This window comes from Pan paniscus, chromosome 20, assembly GCF_029289425.2.
Source record: "Pan paniscus chromosome 20, NHGRI_mPanPan1-v2.0_pri, whole genome shotgun sequence".
In the NCBI taxonomy this organism is placed as follows: domain Eukaryota; kingdom Metazoa; phylum Chordata; class Mammalia; order Primates; family Hominidae; genus Pan; species Pan paniscus.
The window spans coordinates 43,695,786-43,719,953 of NC_073269.2; the positions used below are offsets into that span (position 1 = coordinate 43,695,786).

Below are 24,168 nucleotides of genomic sequence, written 5' to 3' on the forward strand. Positions count from 1 at the left end.
TTCTTTAAAGGCACAAGGAGAGAATAAAGAAAAAGGAGAGCTTATAGGAAAGAAGGTAATTAGAAAAATAGGTTAAGTCAGTGGTTCTCAAACTTTGGAATGGCTTAGAGACACCCAGGAGGCTTATAAAATAGTAATAAAAACACCGTCTTGAAAACAAACAGATGTGTAGCTGGACATACATATAATCTATCAACAAATCCTATCAGCTCTCCTGTCAACATTAAGAATCTGACCACCTCTACTACCACCATCCTAGGCCAAGTCACCCCTCTCTCATTGTCATAACCTCTTGGCTGGTTTCTCTGCTTTCATCCTTGCTTCTATGATCTATTCTTCATACAGCAGCCAGAGGAATTCTTTTAAAATGTGGTTTATATAACATGATTTCCCCTGCTAAAAATCTTCCCTATTAATGGTCTGCCATCTCAGGATAAAATCCAAAGTCCTTAATATGGCTCACAAGACCCTACACACAAGCTTGCCTGTGGCCACTTTTCTTATGTCATCTCCCACTTTGGCCACTTTTCTGATATCATCACTTACCACTCCCCTAATTATTCATTTGGCTGTGGTCATAATGGCCTCCTTGGTGTTAAAAAAGTGTCAAGCATATGCCTACAGTTTTGTCTTTAGAATGCCTTTCCTCTAGATACCTGCATGGCTTGTTCCCTCATTTCAGTTTTCTGCTCAGCTGTCACATTATCAAAACATCCAACACACAATTGTACCTATATTGCATTTTTCACTAATGGATATACCATTTCTAAAGTTTGAATATTGTCTGTCTGTCCCATGCTTAATCAAAGCAAGGGCTTTGTTTCATATACTGCTTTATCTCTAGTGCCTAACATCATTACTTACACATTGCTGGCATTCAATATTTGTCAACAATTTCTAAAATATGTTCCTTCATTCATAAATCTCCTTAGATGCTTCTCATAAAACACAAAGTTTGAGAATAGAGCTAATAATCTTTCAATGGTTTACCCTTGTATTTAGAATAAAATCCAAACTCCTATTCATGGCCTACAAGCTCCTTTACGATCCAATTCTTTCTTAAATGTCTCCAATTTCTTCAACGTACCTTTTAAGCCTCAAATTGAGCCACTACTATCTTCAGAACAATGCTCTAATCTTATTGGCCTGATTTAAGTTCCAAGAACATGTCAAATTCTTTCCCATTTTACATTTTCCATATGCTGTTCCATCTGCCAAGAATGCTCTCAAAGTGGCCACCTCCTTTGCGTGTGAAATGTCCTAGCTTAAATGTCAGCTGCTCAGAAAGACTATCCTGGATCACTTTAATTAGGTCCATGCCATGTATTTTCTATACCTGTAATTTATTCCTAATTCTTGTTTGAATTTTTGCAATTCTAAAATTTCATTTATTTATCTGTTGATCTTTCTACTCCTCAAGCTCTACATGTGTAGGGGGAAAATGCCTGTTTTATTATATAGCTAGTCCCCAGAACACAGTATACATACAATGTTTTATTCCTTTAATATAGTTTTTCATGTCTTACTTTCCAATATTTATTACTTAAGGCCAAATGTTCTTATATTTCCCGAAGAAGTACCTCAAAATCTCCTAGAAATAGTGACAAGTTTACACAATAAAGATGTTATATTATTCCGAAGAAAGAAGTTGAGAAACAAGTGTACTTTTCAAATGCAGAGAAACCTATCTGATGTAACTGGATCAGCAGGCACAGGGTCTCTGACCACTGTATATAGGCTGTAGAATAACAAAGACTGGTCATGGGAAGAAAAATAAATACACATCAGTAAGCTCAAATTTAAAGAGTCTTTTAGAAATAAGCCTCCAAAACTTGAGAAAACACACTTTTGCTGAAAAGCAAAAAGAAATGATAAAAACAAAAGCAACTACCCCCCCCCACCATTTGCCATATACACAGCACAGCTCAGTTTAACACCAATTCATGTCAGCAACATATCCTAGAACAAGATAGACCCTGCTTTTGTTTCTTTCATAGAAGAACAATATGGTTTATAAAACACTGAAAGAAATCAATGGGCTTATGGTGATTAAGGGAACACTATAAGGAATCAAATAAATTCAGTTGGGACCCAAAATAGCTACCTATGTGCTAGTGCCCTAATAAAAATGGGAAGAAATATTAATCTAATATGATTCTGGGGTAGGAGGCACTATGAGAACACAGGATGGTGCTAAACAGAAATCTAGAGGAATATAGAAAAAGTTAAGATTAGAATACCAAAGTCTCAGAACTGTGCCCAGAATGAGGAGTACATATAAAAATGTATTCAATTAAGTAGCAGCTCTTTTTATTGTCATTAAATTAATGAAAAAACTATATGGTGAAAAAAGGGAAAACTGCAAAAGGGGTGATGAGTGAAGACAACAAAATGGAGTCTGAAAAGGAGGAGTCATTTTAGGAGGTTTCTTTTATTCTTGCCCCCATCAAGTCCTACTGAATATATCTCCTAAGTAGCTCTCGAATCTGTTACCTTATCACCAACACCACTGCTGACACTCGGGAAGCCCAAGGCATCTTTTTTTTTTTTGAGATGGAGTCTCGCTCTGTCATCCAGGCTGGAGTGCAGTCGTGCCATCTCAGCTCACTGCAACCTCCGCCTCCAGGTTCAACCAATTCTGCCTCAGCCTCCTGAGTAGCTGGGATTACAGGTGTGCACCACCATGCCTGGCTCATTTTTGTATTTTTAGTAGAGATAGGCCTTCACCATATTGGTCAAGCTGGTCTCAAATTCCTGGCCTCAAGTGATCCACCTGCCCCGGACTCCCACAGCACTAGGATTACAGGCATGAGTCACTGCGCCTGGCCCCAAAGCATCCGGAACCACAACAAAAACCTACTCAGTAATGTTATGAGACCCTTTGTTCTAATCTCCATCTGGCAGATAGAATGGAATAGTAAATATGAAAATCACATTATGTCACCATCTTAAGATTTTTCAATAGCCTGCAAAAATTGGAGGGATAAAATCTAAACTCTTCTGCAGTATTTTTCAAACTTCTTTTAACTAAAATTTCATAGTAAGAAATACATATTATGACTGAGTACACACACTCAAACATAAAACAAGGATGTCATAAAATTATCTTTGCTATATGTATTATATATTCATATTTTGTTATTTTATCTCCTGTTTTATTAAAAACAACAAGTGCTGCTTATAACCTACTAGGTTGTATTCATAACCTCTAGCAGGTTCTGCCTGGCCTGGCTCCAGTCAACCTCTCCAACTCCCTTGTGGCACCTCTGCCTCACTAGGCTCCAGCTGCAAAAGCTTTCTCTCAATACCTCATATAAACCAAGCTCCATCCTCCTATGGCCTGCAGTACGCTGTTACTTCTGCTAGGAATGCTCTTCCCTCTTCTCTCTATCCTCAGTCTCCTTACCTGTTTTTCATTCTTTCAGGGCTCACCTGAAACTTCATGTACCATTGCACTTCCTGAGAAGCTGTCCCCAATCCCAGGCTCCTAGCAGTGCTGTTCCAGTAATCTCTCTTCTGTAAGACAGCCACTCCACCCACTGCAGTCTACAAGGAAAGCCTCCATAGCTCTGGTAAGACCTCCACATTCTGCTATTAAGGCTGGCTTCTCCACAGAGATCTCAATTTCCATAAGCTCTTAGTGTAATAGCCTTACTATCCTTAAGTTATAAAAAGAATAACCACCCACCCTCCCCTAAAAGACCACTAGAGGCCAATCCTTTAATGCCTGACATCTCTGGGTTATCTCAATTATCTTAAAAGCTTTGGTTTCCTGGGTCCTTCGTCATCACTAGGACTCTTATCCCATCCATGTCCTACTTCACTCCAAACTATGCCTTTTGGAATTCACAGTGTACTTTCTACAAATCGTCTACAACCTCTGCCCCGCCTGTGATTATTTTCTTCACCTTCTTGATCCTTTTGAAACTTTGAGCACACTACTTGGCCAGAAACAATGTTTTCCTTCATGTCTTTCCCTCCACCTCGCTTCACCTAACCTCTCCCAAGATAGACATAATTATAGCAAGTCAACACCAACTCAAGGAATCAGATATACAAAAAAAATACTCAATGTTAATTTTTCTACAAATATTCCTAATCATGACATTTACCATCATAGAACTAATTGTATTCTGTAGTCTCTTTGGAGCAACTCTAATTCAAACTGTAATTGTTACTACCCAATGAGAAAACCAAACAGAATGATTAAACACAGGACTTTCATTTCCTGTTGTATACACTGATTGGCTCTTTACCCCTACTCATAGAATTAATCTATATCTAAAACACCATGGATTCATTAAATATCTTAATAACCTACTACTGAATTCAAAAACTACCAAACTTCTGAATAGTCTCCTATAATAGAAGGCATTATAGCATTCATAGTAAAAACAAAGGAAAAACAACGAAAAACCCACCCCTTTATATCCTCCATCTTTGATTACCAAAAGCATATGTAGAAGCCCCAAATGCTGCACCCACAGTTCTTGCAGCCACATTACTAAAATTAATAGGCTGTGGTGTAATACAAATTACTCTAATTTTAAATCTACTAACAGTATATAGCCTATTTCTAATATTATCACTATGAGGAATAATTATAACAAATTCTATTTGTTCATACTAAACAGACTTAAAATCACTCATTGTGTATTCATCTGTAGCTCATACAGCATTACTAATTATAGCATTTCTCATCCAAATGCCATGAAGTTTTATAGGAGCCCTAATAACTGCCCATGACCACACAACATCAAAATGATTTTGCCTTACAAATTCAAACTACGATTCCAGGCACGGTGGCTCATGCCTGTAATCCCAGCATGGGAGGCTGAGGTGGGCAGATCACCTCAGGTTGGGAGTTTGAGACCAGCCTGGCCAACATGGTGAAACTCCCAGCCCTACTAAAAATACAAAAATTAGCCAGGGATGGTGGCAGGCACCTGTAATCCCAGCTACTTGGGAGGCTGAGGCAAAAGAATCGCCTGAACCCAGGAAGTAGAGGTTGCAGTGAGCCGAGATCACACCACTGCACTCCAGCCTGGGTGAGAGAGCGAGACTCCATCTCAAAAAAACAAAAACAAACAAAAACACAAATTCAAACTATGAACAAATCCATAGCCAAACCATACACAAGGTTCCCCAACTTATGATACTTAGACTTAAGATTTTTCAAATTTACCATGGTAAGAAAGCAATACACATTCAGTATGCTCCTTGACTTACCAAGGGGTTACACAGAACTACTTACAATATTTTTGACATTATCCAGAAGTAACCCCAACATATGTTGAGGAGCATCTGTACTATTAGCTCGCAGACTACAGACATTACTTCCTTTAACAGAAACATGATAAGTATGGGCTAGCCTTAACTGACCTAGCCTTTTGCAACAACTTTTTGGCTCCTAAGGCCAACAGATTGCATCTAACCTTTAAAAGTTCAGAAAGCTACATTGTTACATATGAAGGCATGAGTTAGCAGTTGATAGCCTTACTATCAACTATTAACCAGAATGGAGAATTATTTGAAATTATATCTTTTTTTATGATCTAATTTTACCATTATCCAAATAGGACTAATGTACTAATTATGGCCATATAGTCTATCTATCAATCACATCACAATGAGAAAAATTCACATATCACATTAATAACATCAAACCATCATTCACATGAGAAAATACTTTCATATTTATACATCTCCTACTTCTGTTACCCCTATCACTTAACTCCAAAATTATTCTAGGACCCATACACTGTAAACATAGTTTAAATAAAACATTCAGTTGTCAATCTTATATAGAAGCTTAAAACTCTTTACTGTAGTTCCCCCTTACCAAGGTTTTACTTTGTGTGGTTTCAGTTACTCATAGTTAACTGAGGTCCAAAATATTAAATGGAAAATACCAGAAATAAACAATTCATAAGTTTTAGACTGTGTGCCATTCTGAATAGTATGATGAAATCTCACACCATCCTACTCCATCTTGCTCAAGACATGAATCATCCCTCTGACCAGCATATTGTCTAATTTTGCCATTATCGAAATAGGATCTGCCTATTAGTCACCACCCAGTAGCTATCTCCTTTATCAGATTCAAAAAACACATTATATATATGGCTCAGTACTAGCTCTGGTTTCAGGCATCCACTGGGGGAGCCTTGGAATGTATACGCCGCAGATAAGGGGGAACTGCTGTTTTTGCTAAGAAAGTATGCAAGAACTGCTAACTCATGCCTCCATATATAACAATGTGGCTTTCTGAACTTTTAAAGGTTAGAAGTAATCTGTTGGCCTTAGGAGCCAAAAATTGGTGCAACTTCAAATAAAATTAATTAATTTCTTCTGTTCTTCTATCATAATTTTACTTACCAACTTATTTTTACCAATTACTATAACTATTTACAAAAATACTCATTTGCCACCAGCCTATTTCCAACCCTAATATTTATTCATTCAGGGCAAGAAATAATTATTTCAACCTGACATTGAATGACTATTCAAACTTTAAAACTGACACTCAGCTTTAAGTTAGACTACGTCTCAATAATATTTGTACTAGTAGCTTCTTTCATCACATGATTATAGAATCTTCAATGTGATACATACTTTCAGATCTAAATATTAATCAGTTACTTAAGTACATACTTATATTCCTCACCACCACACTAATCTTAGCTAATGCCACCAACCTCTTCCAACTCTTTTTTTTTTCTTCCAACTCTTTATTGGATGAAAAACAACAGAAATTATATTATTTTTACTTAATGGATGATAATACAGCCTAACAAACACAAACATAGCAGCCTCCAGGCAATTCTATATAAAAGTATTGGAGATATTGGATTCCTATTATTAACGGCATGATTGTTATACTCAAGCATTTGAGAATTCCAGAAAATTTCCACACTCAACCCCAACCCTGACACTGTCCCTTAATTAGGCTTCTCCTGGCAGCAGCAACTGGTGAATCTGCCCAATTTGGTTTTCACCCATAACTGCCATCAGTGACAGAGGGCTCAACACTAGTTTTAGCCTTACTTCATTTCAGCACAATAGCTGTAACAAGAATTTTCTTATTAATACACTTTTATCTACTAATTGAAAATAAAACACAGTGGGGTGCAGTGGTTCACAACTGTAATGCTAGGACTTTGGGAGGCTGAGTCAGGAGGATCGCTTGGACCCAGAAGTGCAAGACCAGCCTGGGCAACACAGTAGACACAGACCTTGTGTCTACAACAACAACAACAAAAAATCCGCCATTCATGGTGGTGCACAACTGTAGTCCCAGCTACTCAGGATGCTAAGGTGGGAGGATCACTTCAGCCCAAGAGTGTGAGGCTGCAGTGAGCCGTGATTGTGCCACTGCACTCCAGTCTGCGCAACAGAACGAGATCCTGTTTCAAAAAAAAAAAAAAAAAAAAGAAAAAGAAAAAAGAAAATAACAAAACTGCTTAGCTGCTATTACTACTTTATTCACAGCAATCTGTGCCCTAACACAAAATAACATTTTAAAAAATCATTGCCTTTTCCACCTCAAACCTAGGTCTCCTAATTGTCACTAGTGGCATTAATCAACCACATTTAGCATTTCTTCACATCTGTACACATGTATTCCTGAAACATATACTTTTTCTATGCTCTGGATCCATTATTCGTACCCTGAATGAGAAAAATATTCTAGAAAACTAGGAGGCCTATTTAAAACTATACTCTTTACGTCTTTACTCATTTTTAGAAGTCTACACTTAATAGGTATGCCTTTCCTTAAAGGCTTCTACTCCAAAGATTTAATTATTAAAACCGCAACGTATGCTAACACCTGAGCCCTTTAAATCATGCTTATTGTCACCTCCCTAAGAGCTGTCTATAGTACTCAAGTTATTTTCGTTACAGTCCTGGGACAACCCTGCTTTTCAACTTTAACTCAAATCAACAAAAACAGTCCCCTCCGAGCTAATTCAATTGAATGTCTTGCAATCAGTATTATTTTCACTAAATTTTTTTATCTCCAAAAATATTATTCCCATAACTATTCCCCAAATGACTATGCCATTCTACCTGAAACTCTTAGCTCATGCTTTAACTACCTTAAGTTTCATTATAACATTAGAACTCAACTAATAACATAAAATCTTAAATTTGAATCCTCATACATACACAAATTTTCCAACATTCTAGGTTTCTTCCCAACAGTTGTTCATGGTTTATCACCATACCTAAACTTTTCAACAAACCTAAACATAGCACCAGTTTTACTAGATATGACTAGAAAATGTCCCTCTAAAAATCATTTCTCACTTCCAAATGATAGTTTCAATAACCATCTCCTAATGAAAGTATTTTCTTCTCCTTCCTTATCTCACTTTTACTGGCTATACTCCTAGCTATCTAATTTCCCAGAGTAATCTCAGTAACAATAAAGATACCAACAAATAAAGATCAACTGGCCACAGCCATGAGTCGGCCTTCATAACTATATAATGCTGTTATACCTACAGAAACTTCCTGAAGACGTCCAAACTCTTCACCCTCAAAAATTACCCGATCCTTTACATTTTCAAAATCAAAAATCACCTCCACTTCATAACCTGTTATTCACATAATTATAAATAACTCTATGAACAAACCTAACAATACAACACCCCAAATAACAAAACTAGAACCTCAAGTCTCAGAGTTCTGAAGCTGAAGTTCCACTTAAACTATAACCTGACTCTGCTACTTGAGAAAAATCATTGTTAAATGCTATGTCAGTACTGAGAAAATAATATCTAACTACTTTATGGATGCATTATGTGCTTTTCCTGATAATAATGTACTAGTACTATTATGCTTGATTGTACATTGTATATACATGTGTAATCATACATTAAGATCCACTCCCCATGCATATAAGCATATACATGAAATTACAAACAGTGCTTAACCCATTGAATGGCATACCCACATATGTCAGATTTACCATACAAATACTGTTCAATACATTAAATCCTTATATTTTACATAGGACATGAAATTATTGATTATTCACAGTACATTCAGTCAAATCAATCCTTGACAACAAGCTTATTACCGCCAACAGGATTTCTTTAGTACTAAGCTTCAGGAAACCAGCAACTTGCTTGAGATGTGTCCCACTTCTCGTTCTGGGCCCATGAAACTTGGATGAAACTATGCCTGCCATCTGGTTCTTACTTCAGGGTCACGGACTTAAGATTGCCCATTCATTCCTCTTTAATAAGACATCTTGGTGACTAATGGCTAACCAGTCCATGATCACACATCACTGTGATGGTGTCACATACTTGCTATTTTTTAATTTAGGGAATGTTGTGATCCAACATGGCTGTCACGGACTTGATGCAATAAAGCAAACTGTAGCTGAGCTGAAATTGAATAGTCTTTCTCTACACTGAAACCATAAAGTGTTAATTACTCCATGTTCGGTGGACATAGTAAAAAACATGACACAAACATATACACACAATTTCCGTTAATTAACTCCACAATCTCAAGCTATTGTAGTATTTGAGGATATAAGGCTTTTATTCTTGCCAAACTTCAAAACAGGAAATCTTGTATTTATTAACTACAGGTAAGGCATACATGCATACACACACACACACACAAGTTCATCTAGAACTAAGTTTTAGCCCAACTCCTAAAGAATTTATCAAAATACAAAAAATAAATTAAAAATTAGGCTTTCTGGGTTAAAAGTTTGTTTTTTACTAAATTTACTAAAAAATCCACCAATAATGACACAGCATTTAAACTTAGCCATTTTTTCTTGAGAGAGAATTTTCCACATATAAGCTAATGTAGCTTAATTCACAAAGCAAGGCACTGACAATGCCTAAATGAGTTCATATAACTCTATAAACAAATAGGTTTGGTCCTGGCCTCTTTATTCATTTTTAGTAACACTTGCAACTATCTGCATTCTAGTGAGAATGTCCTCTAGATCAACAAAAATAAAATAGAGCAGGCTTCAAGCACACTAATTAGCAGCTCGTAAAACCTTACTCTACCATACAGCCACAGAAAACAGCAATGATACAAATTAAGCAATTAACACAAGATTGACTAAGTTATACTAATTTTCCTTAGGGTTGGTAAAATTTCATGCTTGCAGTCATATGACTAACCCAAATTAACAAAACTCAGCATAAAACATGTTTAAGATTATAAACAAATAAAGTTATACCTTAACTAGGTCATAAAAAGCTACAGCTAATATAAAAATAAACTGTGAAAGTGATTTAATATATTCTGAATACATGATAGCAAAGACCCAAACTGGGAAGAAATACCCCAATATGCTTAGCCATAAACTTAATTAAATTAACAAAGTTATTCACTTTGTTAATTCACCAGAGTAACTTTGTTAATTCACCAGAGTACTACCAGCAACAGCTTAAAACACAAAGGACTTGGCAGTGCTTATATTCCTTTTTTTTTGTAATCAATAAACCCCAGTAAACCTCACTATCTCTTGCTAATTCAGCCTATACACCGCCATCTTCTGCAAAACCTTAAAAGGTACTAAACACAAGTATTTACATAAAACGTTAGGTCATGGTGCAGCTTATAAAACAGAAAGAAATGGGCTATATTTTCTAATTAAAGAACATTCCACTCACAACAAACTTTATGAAATTTAAGGTGAAAGGAAAATTTCATAGTAAATTAAGAACAGAGAGCTTAATTGAATAGGGCCATGAAGTACGCACACAACCTTTCATCACCCTCCTCAAATATTTCAATATATCCAAATTTATAATTAACAAATTTATATGAGGTAAATCATAACAAAGCAAGCATACTATATGCTTTAATAAACCAAAGTGTTTATTAAACCCAGCCTACATCTGGAAGGTTTCATATTGATTTGACCACTTTGAACCAAACCTAGCCCCAAATCAACAGAACCTAACAATTATATTTATTTAGACCAAAACATTTACTCACAACATAAAGTATAGGAGAAGGGAATTTCTTCAGGTGCTACAGAAAAAGTATCATAATGCAAAGATGAAAGAATATTAAGGACAAAAAAAGCAAAGCTAATCCTTTATACCTTTTATGTAATGAATTAACAACAATTTTACAAAGAGAACTTTAGCTAAAAACCCCAAAACCAGACAAGCTACCCACAGACTAACTCATATATGTAGCAAAATAGTGAGAAGATCCATGAGTGATAGCCGGCTATTCAGAACAGAATTTCAGTTCAACTTTAAATTTACTCAAATTTTAATCAATGTAAATTTAAATGTAACTCTAGAGGGGGCACTCAAGATGGCTGACTAGAAGCAGCTAGTGTGCACCACTCTCAGGGAGAGGAAACAAAGTCGGAAGTAAATACTGTCTCTTTAAGTGGATCATCTAAAACAGGGATCCCCAACCCCGAGCCACAGACCTTACTGTTTGGCAGCCTGTGGGGAACCAAGCTACAGAGCAGGAGGTGAGCAGTGGGCGAGTGAGCATCACCACCTGAGCTCCGCCTCCGGTCAGATCAGCGGCAGCTTGAGATTCTCATAGGAGCTCGAACCCTATAGTAAAGTGTGCACAGGACGGATGTAGGTTGCGGGCTCCTTATGAGAATCTAACTAATGCCTGATGATTTGAGGTGGAACAGTTTCATCCCCAAACCAGTCCGCCCTTCCCCTCTCGCCCCACTCCCCACGGCCAGAAATACTGTGTTCCATGAAACCAGTCCCTGGTGCCAAAAAGGTTGGGATAGCGCTGGTCTAAAAGACCATGTCAGGATTTACCACGGACGCCAGGGAACTCACAGAGAACAGAGAGAGAAGCCAGGCAGCCACCTTCCTGGGACTGGCATGGAGTGGGAGAAGCTCCCTAACATGGTGAAACGGTGAGAGAGTGAGAGTCCCTGGGGAAGCCACACTTCCCACATGGCCCTTTGCAATCCTGGGCACAGGAGGAACCCCCAACTCCCATCCCTGGGCCACTAGACCAACACAGAAAGCCACCTAGAGTTTTTGCAGAGGCACTGCTCAAGCCCATGTGGAGCACCACAAGCCCCGGATCCCTGAGCAGCTTGGTGCCAGCTGCCATAACCCCAGTGGAAGCCACAGTCACAGTGCTGAGGGGCGGTCAGAATGCCCAGCCCCTCCTCGCCAGGAAAGGCTTGGCTTCACCCTGCCCCCGCCTGAGCTCCCCAGCACAGCGACCCTGTCCCCACCTGAACTCTGCAGGCAGGCACAGCTCCACATTCCCCCAGGAACCTCCCAGATAGCAGACCATGCAACCCCTGCCCTACCTCCTCTGAGGCGGCTAAGGCTCACCAGCTCAGGCTTCCAGCGCAGCAACCGCACCTCTGCAGCAACCGCACCTCCGCCTAAACTCTGGTGGCCTGCGGTTCTGTGTTCCTCTGGGGCAGAACTCCCAGAGGTAACAGATAACACTTGGCACCTCTGTATGCCCTAAACAGTGAAGTTCGGCATTGTTTGGAAGGGAGGGAAGGGCAAGCGCGCCACGTGCTCCGCAGCTGTCAGTCTCCATTGCAGGAGTCCTGCTCCAGTGAAAGGCCCACAGCACAGCCGCCCTGCCCCCACCTGAACATTTCACCTGCAGCCCAGAGCCCTTCTGAAAATCCAAACCCCACATACCTTGATATTCCCTTGGGCTCCCACCAGCTAAGTGTTCTGTAGGACCCTGCATGAGAGTTTGACCAGTGACCTGGAAACCAACCTGTCCCGCCTCCCCACATCATAGCCAGCAGCTGAACTCTGGGCTAGCCCGACTGCAGTCCAGCCCCTTCAGGTCTCACACAGGCTGTCCAGTGGGCCAGCTAGGGGCCTGGGGGGAACTGGGGAACTACTTGCCCCATTCCAACTCTGCTGGCGCCTGACCATTTCCCCCAGGGTCTGAGGTCAGACCAACCCAACCAGCTGACACCAGCACAACACCCATTCACATAGGCCCTGTGGAGGAAGCCCCTTCTACAGGAAGCAGCAGTACTGTGACATCGGAAAACAGGTGAGCCTTAACCAATGGGGAAAGGATTCCCTATTCAATAAATGGTGCTGGGATAACTGGCTAGCCATATGCAGAAGAATGAAAGTGGACCCCTACCTTTTACCGTATAAAATAACTCAAGATGGCCTGATCTAGTACATGCAGAAGCCTCTGAAGATCTTACCATTTTCTCATTACATTTTGCAGGTGTTTCATCAATTTTCAGAGCTACTAATTTTAATTTTATTACAGTTATAAAGCCACCAGCCATATCTAATACCAGACACCACTATTAATTGCAGCTGTGCTTTTATTACTCTCTCTCCCAGTACTAGCAACCAGCATCACCATACTACTGACAGACCATAACCTTAATACACTTTTTTTGATCCAGCTGGAGGAGGAGATCCAATTTTAGACCAACATTTATTCTGATATTTTTGTCTATCCAAAAGTGTACATTCTTATTTTACCAGGTTTTGGAATAATCTCACATATTGCTACCTATTATTCTGGAAAAAAAAGAACCATTTGATTATATAGAAATAATATGACCCATAATATCAATTTAGCTCATAAGCTTTATCGTTTGAGGCTATATTTACAGCACGGATAGACATTGATACCTGAATGTATTTTACACTAGCTACTATAATTATTGCTATTCCAACAGGAGTTAAAGTATTTAACTGACTAGCAACCCTACATGGAGGTAATACTAAATGATCTCCAGCTATATTATGAGGTTTAGGCTTTATTTTCCTGCTGACAGTTGGAGGCCTAACAGGAACTGTTCTAACTCATCAGCAGACATCAATCCTCATGATATATACTGTCCTACAGCACATTTCTAACATGTTCTATCAATAGCTGCAGTCTTCACCATCACAGGATTTATTCACTGATTCCCATATTTTCAGGTTATACACTCAACCTGAGCCAAAATCCATTTTGTATTTGTAGGTGTTAGCTTGACTTTCTTTCCACAACATTTTCTTATCAGGCATGCCATGACAATAACTACACTGATGGATATACAACATGAAATACCATCTGCTATGGTTTGGATGTGGTTTGTACCCACCAAATCTCATGTTGAAATTTAGTCCCCAGTATGGCGTCTTGGGGGATGGGGTTTAGTGGGAGTGCTTGGGTCATGGGGGCTGGTCCCCGAGAACAGATTAATGCCCTCCCTCAAGGGTGACTGAGCTCTCGCTCTACTAGTTCTCAAGGGAGCTGGTTTTTAAAAAAGCCTGTCACCTTTCCCCTCTCTCACCATGTGATCTCTGCACACACTGGCTCCCCTTCACCTTCCATCATGAATGGAAGCAGCCTGAGGTCCTCACCAGAAGCCAAACAGACATAGGTGCCATGCTTCTTGTACAACCTGCAGAACCACGAGCCAAATAAACCTCTTGTCTGTATAAATTACCCAGCCTCAGGTATCCTTTATAGTAACACAGTATGAACTAAGACACCTATTACACTTGAATTAGTTCCACTATAACACTTTGAAAAGTGACCAGCATCTATGTTTAAATACCAAAACTAGAAACATCCACATAATTTTTTTCAATAATTCTAGCATTATTTACTTCAATTGAAATTTTTGAAATATGCCTATTCTTAAAATCCATCACCAAAGAACACTGAAGCCTTAAAACGTGAGACCCCCTTGGGAAAAAGACAAGCTAAAATTTATTCACATCTTTCACTATTCCTACAATAATAGGACCATTTATTTATATTCTAATCATTTCATTCCCAAACATCATGTTTCCTACCCCCAATTGCCAAATCCATAATAGATTAGTCTCTTTTTAATAATGATTAGCACAACTTGTACTAACATAATAATACATAATGTCAAAGGATGTTATTGCCAATAACAGCAACACGTCTTAAAGCACACTTTCAAGCAACTGTCCTTTTTGACCACCACCACTGAAGTTACCAGATCATTTACCTTTATACCACCCCTCCAGCATTTTATCTCCATTTCTTTCTTTCTTTCTTTCTTTCTTTCTTTTTTGGAGACATGGTCTTGCTCTGTCGCCCAGGCTGAAATGCAGTGGTGTGATCATGGTTCACTGCAACCTCGACCTCGGGGCTCAAATGATCCTCCCAACTCAGTCTCCCAAGTAGCTAGGACCACAGGCATGTGACATAATGCCCTGCTAATTTTTATTTTAAGTAGAGATGGGGTTTTGCTATGTTGCCCAGGCTGGTCCTGAATTCCTGGGCTCAAGCAATTCACCCACCTCAGCCTCCCAACGTACTGGGATTACAGGCTTGAGCCATTGTGCCCAGCCTACCACCACTTTAACGATTCTCCTTTGAAAAAAAAAAACAAAAAACAAAAACCTCTCCTGATTCTGTGGTTCACCCTGCAGTGGACAGGAGCTGCAGGGTGAACCAGGAGAATGGCAAAACTTCTCAAGAGGTATGCATGCTTCCTGTCTATACCTTTTGCTTTTCTTTCTCTCCTACCACCATAATTAACATTTTGCCATATTTCCTTCCTAAATTTGTTCCATGGATTTTTATGTAGTTGAAATAATACTGCATATATAAACTGTAATCACACTTCTTTCCCCTAATTATTACAGTGTTCTTAAAACCTTCTAAAATATTGTAAACTCTATTTGTAACTTTGAGGGTTCCTCAAATGGGCCTTCAACAGTGCCTGGTGAGTTAATTCACTGTCCGACTCTAGTTTTTATTGTTGACTTACTTCTTTCTCACTCTCTTTTAAATACTCCACAATGAGGTTTTTGTTCCTCTCATTGCCAAACCCACCTTGTCAGGGTCACCAACACCCTTCATCCTGCCAAATCCAATAGCCAATTTTCAGCGTTCCTCTTACTTGAACTCCTAGCATTATCTCTCAGCTAACTGCTTCCTCCTTTTGTCAGTTGGCTTCCAATACACTGCATTCCCTCTTCCTAGGTCACAGGTTACTCAGGTTAGTCCTCAATTTCCTTTGCTAGATTGTTTTCCTGACTGAATGTTGGAACACCCCATGGTTCAGTCCTTGAACTGTACCTTGCCTTCCATCTAAACCAATTCGCTCCATAATCTCATTCAGTTCCTCGGTACAGAGAGTAATCCCATATTTATCTCTTCAGTCCTGACTATCCCCTCCACCCACAGGCTTCCAAATGCTTATCTAACTTCACCACACAGATATCTAATGAGCATATCAAATACATAACTCTTGACTTCCTTCTCCAGCCTTCCAAACCCTGATGCCTCTATTGCCAATCTTCAAAATAACTCCATTATGAAGGTATTAATTCTACCTTCAAAATATAGCCTGTTCTCATCACCTCCACATATTAAACCCAATTCCAAGCCACTGTTATCTCTAGTGTGAACTTCTGAACTAGTCCTCTCATTAGTCTTCCTGCTTTCATTTTTATCCTCACTGTTCACATAGCACTCAGTGACCTCTAAACAAAGATCCTTTACTTGTCTGCAAAAAGTCAGCCAGGGGCTCCCTATCACACTTAGAATAAAATCTCACTGCTTGCAACAACCAACAAGGTCCTACATGATTTGATCTCTGCCTATTTCTCTAATCTCACCTCAAATTTCCACTTTCAGTAGCCACACTGGCCTTCTTGCTGATTCTCAAACAAGTGAAGCTCAGTTTCTCTCAGGATCTTCTCTTCCCTCTGCCTGAACACACCTTTCCCTGATTTACAGCCAACTTTATTCAGGTCTTAATTCAAATGTTACCTCCCCTGAGCTATCATTCCTGGTCCTCCTAACCTATGAACATAGCAAGCTCTCAGTACGTATGTGCTGGCTAGAGATACTTATCCAAGTTTAACTATAAAAGAGCAACCAGGAAAAAACGTAATTCAAAAAATAGATAAAAGCATTGTCCCCAAAAGAGATCAGACCAAAGGTAGCTCCCTTATTAAAACAAAAAGGGAATGTAAAACAGAAGAGTGGCAAACGGGAGTTGGGAGGGAGGTTCCACGGGGAACTCACACATAACCTTCCTGCTCTCCCTACGTCTCAAGCCTTCTTTCCACAGGCCTTTGAAGAGAGCTTCAGGCACACACCTCAAAGTGCTGCCACCTATGGATCAGCTGTATTATTAGCAATAGCTGACACTGTGACCAGCCTTTATTCACCTGAGCTCTGTCTTTATGTCATGGTTCTCATCAGCATCCAGGGCTCCTTTCCTTGCTCCAATAAGGAAAGTATATTTGGCTTAGGGACTGCACATACAGCTTAAAAGAAAGGAAATGGTACATGGTCATGCTAGGGGATTCCCAGATTCAAATCTAGTCCATTGGCATCAAAGAAGGGAGACACTGACAGGAAGTGACAGAGAAAGATGTGACAGTCTAAAGGATAAGAGATAAAAAGGTACACGGTGGAGCTGTCCATTTCTACTTCTACTCAAACGTAAGCCTTTCCTTAGGGAATGGAGATCAGAAATTCACAATGAATGAGGCAGAAATTATGGGGAACAAATTCTGAATATTCACGTAGGATGATCTTACCCAATGAGATCAGGTTGCTGTAGTTCTCCAACATCACATCCCTGTACAAGTCCCTCTGAGCAGGGTCCAGGCATTCCCATTCCTCCTGAGAGAAGTCAATGGCCACATCCCTGAAAGTCACCAACAACTGAAACAACAAATCCATTACAGGATGATTCTACAGGAATGATTCTGAAGTGAAATGAGAAGAAAATGGAGGAGGTAATTGAAGGAAGCAAGTAACACAAAACAACAGGAAATTGGTTGCCTAAACAGTAGTATTAACCTGATTCTCTATCATTCCTATTGCCACAGATAAAACTTCCTCTGTACAATAGAACAATTCCATTATCCAGAAAGGTCTGAGAATTTAAAAAGCCAGATGTGTGCAGTTTCTTGATTAAAGAAAATACTGCAAGCGTTTTCTTCACAACAGGTTTTAATTGCACAGCAGATAAGGCTTCCAAATCCTCAATAACTAATATACTCTCAATTAATACAAGTTCTTGCTCTCCCTTCTGCCTTTAAATACTTTTAAAAAGATGAATTTTTTCCAAACAATGTTTACCAAATCTCTAGGTTAGAAAATAAAATTTGAATATAACCTAAGAATTTTTTGAAGACTCAGATTCATCAAGTTATATTATGTCACAGAACAGAATGGACATATTTCCATTTTACATACAAAATGATCTGCTTATTTGGGAGTATCTGAATTAGACAAATTCTCTAATGTCTTTGAGCTCTTAGAATCTATAATTCTTGAGAGTATGCATCTGGCATGTTTTCTTTGCTCCTATTTTCCACGTTCCTAGGCTATAGCAAGGTACTGGATGCCAGTCCAGGCACACAGAGACATCACTCTGAACTGGTACATTCCAGGAAATCCCAAGGTGAACTTGACTATGATCATCCTCTCTTGTTGGTTCCTGGGCAAGAGGGTTGTAGAAGGCAGAATAAAGGCCCCCCAAACATGTCCACAACCTAATCCCTGAAACAGTAACAGTACTGACTCAATGATAAAGAAAAGCTTGCTTGCTTAAATATAATTATTACTTTGCTTGACTTTGTAGATTATTCAGTAAGAACAGTCTCAGGAAAACAGGACCTTCAACAGAGATAAGAGAATTAAAATATGCAGACTAACAACTCTGGGAATGGGCTGACCAGCCTGATAAGAATAGGCTGATGGCACCTACAGAAGGCCACAAAACACTGACCAAGAAAGCAATGACCAACAAAGCAATGACCTGAGACTGCACATTTCACAAGAATGTTTTGATCATCATTTTTTCTAATTTCCCTTAAAAATCCCTGATATGGAGACAGAACTCGGCGGTCTTTGAACACTAGTTCACTGCCTCCCCTGGGTTGTTGGATTCCTGAATAAAGCTAACCATCCTTTCACCAATGCTCATCTCTTGAACTTTCAAGTGACAAGTGGTCTGGACCTGAATTTCGTTACAAAACCTATGTATACCTTACCTTACATGGCAAAGGGGACTTTAGAAGTGCAATTAAATTAAGGATCTTGAGAGGGGGTTATCCTGGATTATCTGGTTGGGCCCAATGTATTGTAAGTGATAGAGGGAGGCAGGTGAGTAAAAAAAGGAAACGTGATGATGAAAGCACAAGTCAAAATGTGATTGCTGGCTTTGAAAATGGATGGAAGCCACACCCCAGGGATCGTGGACAGCCTTTAGAACCAGAAAAGGACAAGGAAACAGATTCTCCAGTCCTCTAGAACCTCCAGAAGGAACATGGCTCTGCTAATACTATGATATTAGCCCTTTCAGACTGATTTCAGACTTCTGACCAGCAGAGGTATAAATCATAATTATATTGATTTAAGCCACTAAATTAGTGGTTATTAGTAACGGCAGCAACAGGAAACTATATCAGCAACAAGACTCCTTCCTTCATAGAACCCAATTCCCAACCAATTTTCAAACTTTCACAGAAAATCTTGCCACACACTGAGACTAGGAACATCCAACAAAAAAATGCTATCACTTTCAAATGGAAAACCCAGGATTGTAGAGAAGATCAAATTTTGTCATGTATCACATTTAAACACTCATCTCTACCTCACCAAACCGTGGTACTAATGTGTACCAATCTTAAAAGGAGGTATTTCTGTTCCCTCAGAGCTCTGGGCAGAAGACTATGCCTGTGGACAATGTAGAATTATCTGCTGAATGAATATCTGAAAACTGTTTGGAGAGGGGAAAAGCATTGAGAAGAATTGGGCTCTTTGCTACTATTACTCGCTAGAATGGGAGACGTTTGGAAGCAGTTCCCTTAAGGAACCAAACAAGGCAGGAAATTCTGGGATAAATCTGGTGTTCACATTACACAACAAAATGATTGTACTTCAACAAGGAAAGAAACAGCAACTCACGTGGGGCATGGTTTTTTAGAACTGATCAATTTTCTGGGTTCTTCTCCTGGAGGTGTGCAAAGTCCAGAGAAGCCAGTGCTGGACAAGGAACAAAAGCCACAAGATTAGACTTGGCTCACAGCCCACAAAATAAACTACTTAGAACTACCTTTACTTCTCCTCTTTTGGGAATTTGGAAAAAATCTCAGTTCTTCCACAAACCCAATGGAAGCCAGCTACTGCAGAAGGGGTTCAGGCAGACCTTTCCTTAATGTCCATGTTGAACAGGACCCTAGGTGCTGTTACTTTCCCATGGCATCTCCTCCTCCACAGTAGAACAGAGGCATGCCCAGGGAGCCCCCCACTATCCTCCTGGACCCAAACACTAAGTCAGGTACTTTGCTCCCAATCTTAGGAAGGGGCTTCAGAGACCAAAATGTGGCCTTCTTTCAGACGTCATGAACATCAGCTAGACTCACAGACATTTTGACAGACATATCAGGGTCAACAGATCCAAAACAGTCTCATCCCACTCCCCTGAATCTAGTTCTTTCTTGCCTGTTTACTCTTCCCTACAAAAGAAAATTCCTTTATGCCTGACCTTTGCTATGCTTGCAGATCTTATGGCTGGAGTATTCTCCCAATTACAACACCTCCTCCCTTACTGCAGTGTTCCTGTGAATAAAGTCATTCCTTACCAAAGTCTGGATTTGTTTTTTTATTTCACAGGTTGAATAACTTTTGTAGAATAACAAAACAAACTATTTTAACTGTAACCTAATTCTCCAAGCCATGGCACACACAGAAGCACGGAGGGTCAAATAGGAGCAACATCCACATGACAGCCAATGTGCGCACAGCACGCCCCCTCTTGCAATATGACTTCAAGATTGAGCAAGTTCCCCAACTACAGCCACCTACTTGCCATAGTTGTGTAGCACTGATCTTTTTTTTTTTTTGGTAGCATTGATCTTGCATACATGTATAATCCATGAACTTAACATCAATGTTGCTTGTGTGATACCAAGAAAACCCAGTAAGAGAGCAGGTAAATAATTTAAGTAAGATTTTGTTGGGTATAGTTGAGCTTTGAAGCACCATAAGCCATTGTACTAAGATTTTGTCCTCCCCGCTAACCAATTTTCACCTCCTTTGAGGCAATATCATCGTCATTAAGAATACATGGGTTGGCTGCACGCAGTGGCTCACGCCTGTAATCCCAGGGAGGCCAAGGCAGGCAGATCACTTGAGATCAGGAGTTCAAGACCAGCCTGGCCAACATGGCTACTAAAAAATACAAAAATTAGCCAGGCATGGTGGCACATGCCTGTAGTCCCAGCTACTTGGGAGGCTAAGGCAGAAGAATCACTTGTACGCGGGAGGTGGAGGTTGCAGTGACCCAAGATCGCGCCACTGCACTCCAGCCTGGGTGACAGAGCGAGACTCCATCTCAAAAAAAAAAAAATCCCATGGGTTAAAATAATATATATAAAATGATATAAAGATGTTAATCTCTGCAAGTTAATAGGATATTTGACATATGATATACAAATTAAATATGACCCCAATAAAAGTACAAGTATGAAAGCAGATACATTCAATTTAAATTCAACAAGCAAAATTAAAAAGCAAGAATTGGAAAAAAATGCCTGATAATAAAGAGAGCAGAGATTTCAAAATACCACTCCTATCATTACAATGTTGGATACTGTAAAAAGGAACAAAATCATATCCTCTGCAGCAACACAGATGTGGCTAGAGGCCATTATCCTAAGTGAATTAACACAGAAACAAAACCAAATACCACATGTTGTCCTTTATAACTGGAAGCTAAGCACTGGGTACACCTGAACATAAAGATGAGAACATGGACACTGGCAACTACTAGAGCACGGAGAGAAGGAGGAGGGCAAAGGAGCAAACCTACCTACCTATCAGGTATCCTGCTCACTACCTGGGTGACTGGATCATACCCCAAACCTCGGCATCACACAATACGCCATATAACAAACCTGAACATGTACCCCCTGAATCTAAAATAAAAGTTGAAATTTTATTTTTAAAAAGTTGGATACTGCATATGAATAGAAAGAAAAGATTAATGTAACTGAATAGAATCTCTGATCTCTGGGGAAAGGTGGATTATTCAGTAAATGTTATTGGAGAAAGGTAAAATTGGAACCCCATTTTATAACACATACCCAAATTAACTCCAAATATATAAGATATCTAAATATTAAAAAATGAAATTGGCAGGGAGTGGTGGCTCATGCCTGTAATCCCAGCACTTTGGGAGGCTGAGGCAGGTGGATCACCTGAGGTCAGCAGTTCACGGTCAGCCTGGCCAATGTGGTAAAACCCCATCTCTACTAAAAATACAAAAATTAGCTGGGTGTGGTGGCGGGTGCTTGTGATCCCAGCTACTTGGGAGGCTAAGGCAGGAGAATCGTTTGAACCCAGTAGGTGGAGGTTGCAGTGAGCCGAGATCATGCCACTGCACTTCAGCCTGGGCGACAAGAGCAAAACTCCGTCTCAAAAAAAAAAAAAAAAAAAAAAAAAAAAATCATAAAAATGCTAGAAGGAAAAACAGACTGTTCCTTCTTAACTTCAGAGGGGAAAATTCTGTATCTCACAATCATATGAATAAATGTTCCTACATTTAAAAATTGCCTAAAAGAATACACAGACAAATGCCAAAATGGGAGAAAATATGCGCAACTTAAATAAAAAAGAGTCCTAAAATCCAAAGAGCTGTATTTTAAAAATCGAGGGAAAACAATCAAGAGAAAGACAAAAAAATCATTATTTTAAATGGACAACAGACAATTCATAAAAAAAAAAGTCAATGGTCATTCAACATGTAAAATGCTCATCCTCATTTAAATAAGAGAAATTCAAATTGAAACAAAATTGAGAAGACTTCTGAATCCAATATCATTAAGATCCTACTGGACTAAGTTCCTTGAAGATACACCTATCAGATCTGGACATAATACAAAAAGCAACTAACTGAAGGTGCTGGCCAATGAACTGAAGCAGTATTCCTACAAAAAAAATGCAAAAATTAGCCAGGCGTGGTGGCGGGCATCTGTAATCCCAGCTACTTGGGAGGCTGAGGCAAAGAATTGCTTGAACCCGGGAGTCGGAGGTTACAGTGAGCCAAGATCGCGCCACTGCGCTCCAGCCTGAGCAACAGAGCAAGACTCCATCTCAAAAAAAAAAAGAACACTTGAATTGAATCACGAGGAAACATCAAACACATACAAACTGAGGAACAATCTACAAAATAACAGGCCTGTAGTTTTCAAAAAAGTCAGGATCACAAAGGATCAAAGAAAAGTCCAGGAATTGTTTTCGATTAAAAGAGACTAAAGAGATGTTTTAATTAAATGAAATGTTTGATCCTAGATATGATTTTGGATTGGACGCCAGATAAGGGGCAAAAAAGGCTATAAGGAGTTGGGCGCGGTGGCTCATGCCTGTAATCCCAGCACTTCAGGAGGCCAAGGCGGGTGGATCACAAGGTCAGGAGATCAAGACCATCCTGGCTAACACAGTGAAACCCTGTCTCTACTAAAAAACAAAACAAAACAAAACATTAGCTGGGCGTGGTGGTGGGCACCTGTAGTCCCAGCTACTTGGGAGGCTGAGGCAGGAGAATGGCGTGAACCCAGGAGGCGGAGCTTGCAGTAAGCCAAGATCTCGCCACCGCACTCCAGCCTGGGGGACAGAGTGAGGCTCCGTTTCAAAAAAAAGAAGAAAAAAAAAAGCTATAAGGACAAAATTGTAACAATTGGTGAAATTTTTCTATGAACTCTGGATTAGACAATTATTACATCTCTGCTACATTTCTTCATTTTAATAAATGAACTATAGTTATAGTCCCCTGTGCTCAGAAAATACACTAATGTAATCATAGATAAAGGAAAATGATGTCTGAAAATTACTATCAAGTAGTTCAGAAGTATATATGTAGAGAGAATTAGCAAACAAAAAAGCAAAATGTTAAAAACTGGTAAATATGTAAGGACATAGGACAGTTTTTTCTATTATTTTTGCAACTTCTCTGTAAGTGTAATATTATATCAAAATAAAAATTTTAAAAAACCAATGCTATGTGAGTACTGATTTTTAATTAAGAGACTAAAGCATAACCAAATGTAATCCATGAACCTTAAATATAGCAAAACATAAAAACCAAAAGAAATCTAAAATGCATTCTCTATCTTAACAGTAGTGACAGTTACTGTTGTTTTCAAACAATTATATTTTAGAATAAAGAACGTAAATTAT

General features: G+C 39.3%; 2 protein-coding genes across 26 annotated transcripts in view; one reads left to right on the forward strand and one right to left on the reverse strand.

Annotated features, from left to right (window-relative positions):
- Window positions 1-23,986, forward strand: part of ZNF793 (zinc finger protein 793) — a 91,533-nt gene extending 67,547 nt beyond the window's left edge. For 18 of the 19 annotated variants that reach the window (XM_008960843.5, XM_055103126.2, XM_055103122.2 and 15 more), the window contains 2 exons: window positions 3,426-3,572; window positions 18,569-23,986. The gene's annotated coding sequence lies outside the window, so the exon portion shown is untranslated. The remainder of the gene's footprint in view (window positions 1-3,425; window positions 3,573-18,568) is intronic. The other variant, XM_063600229.1, reaches the window with a different exon arrangement.
- The window catches only part of LOC103784476 (zinc finger protein 571), a 30,257-nt gene that overhangs the window by 2,173 nt on the left and 3,916 nt on the right, over window positions 1-24,168 (reverse strand). For 3 of the 7 annotated variants that reach the window (XM_034945197.3, XM_034945198.3, XM_034945199.3), the window contains exons 3-4: window positions 19,897-19,974; window positions 17,517-17,643 (exon numbers count right to left, since the gene is read on the reverse strand). The exons of 2 other annotated variants lie outside the window; for them this stretch is intronic. In XM_034945197.3, the coding sequence (XP_034801088.1) occupies window positions 17,517-17,643; window positions 19,897-19,905 (136 nt within the window). In that variant the 5' untranslated portion in view covers window positions 19,906-19,974. Of the gene's footprint in view, window positions 1-17,516; window positions 17,688-19,896; window positions 19,975-24,168 lie in introns of all 7 variants that reach the window. 2 more of the 7 variants (XM_008960847.4, XM_034945196.3) reach the window with 1 other exon arrangement.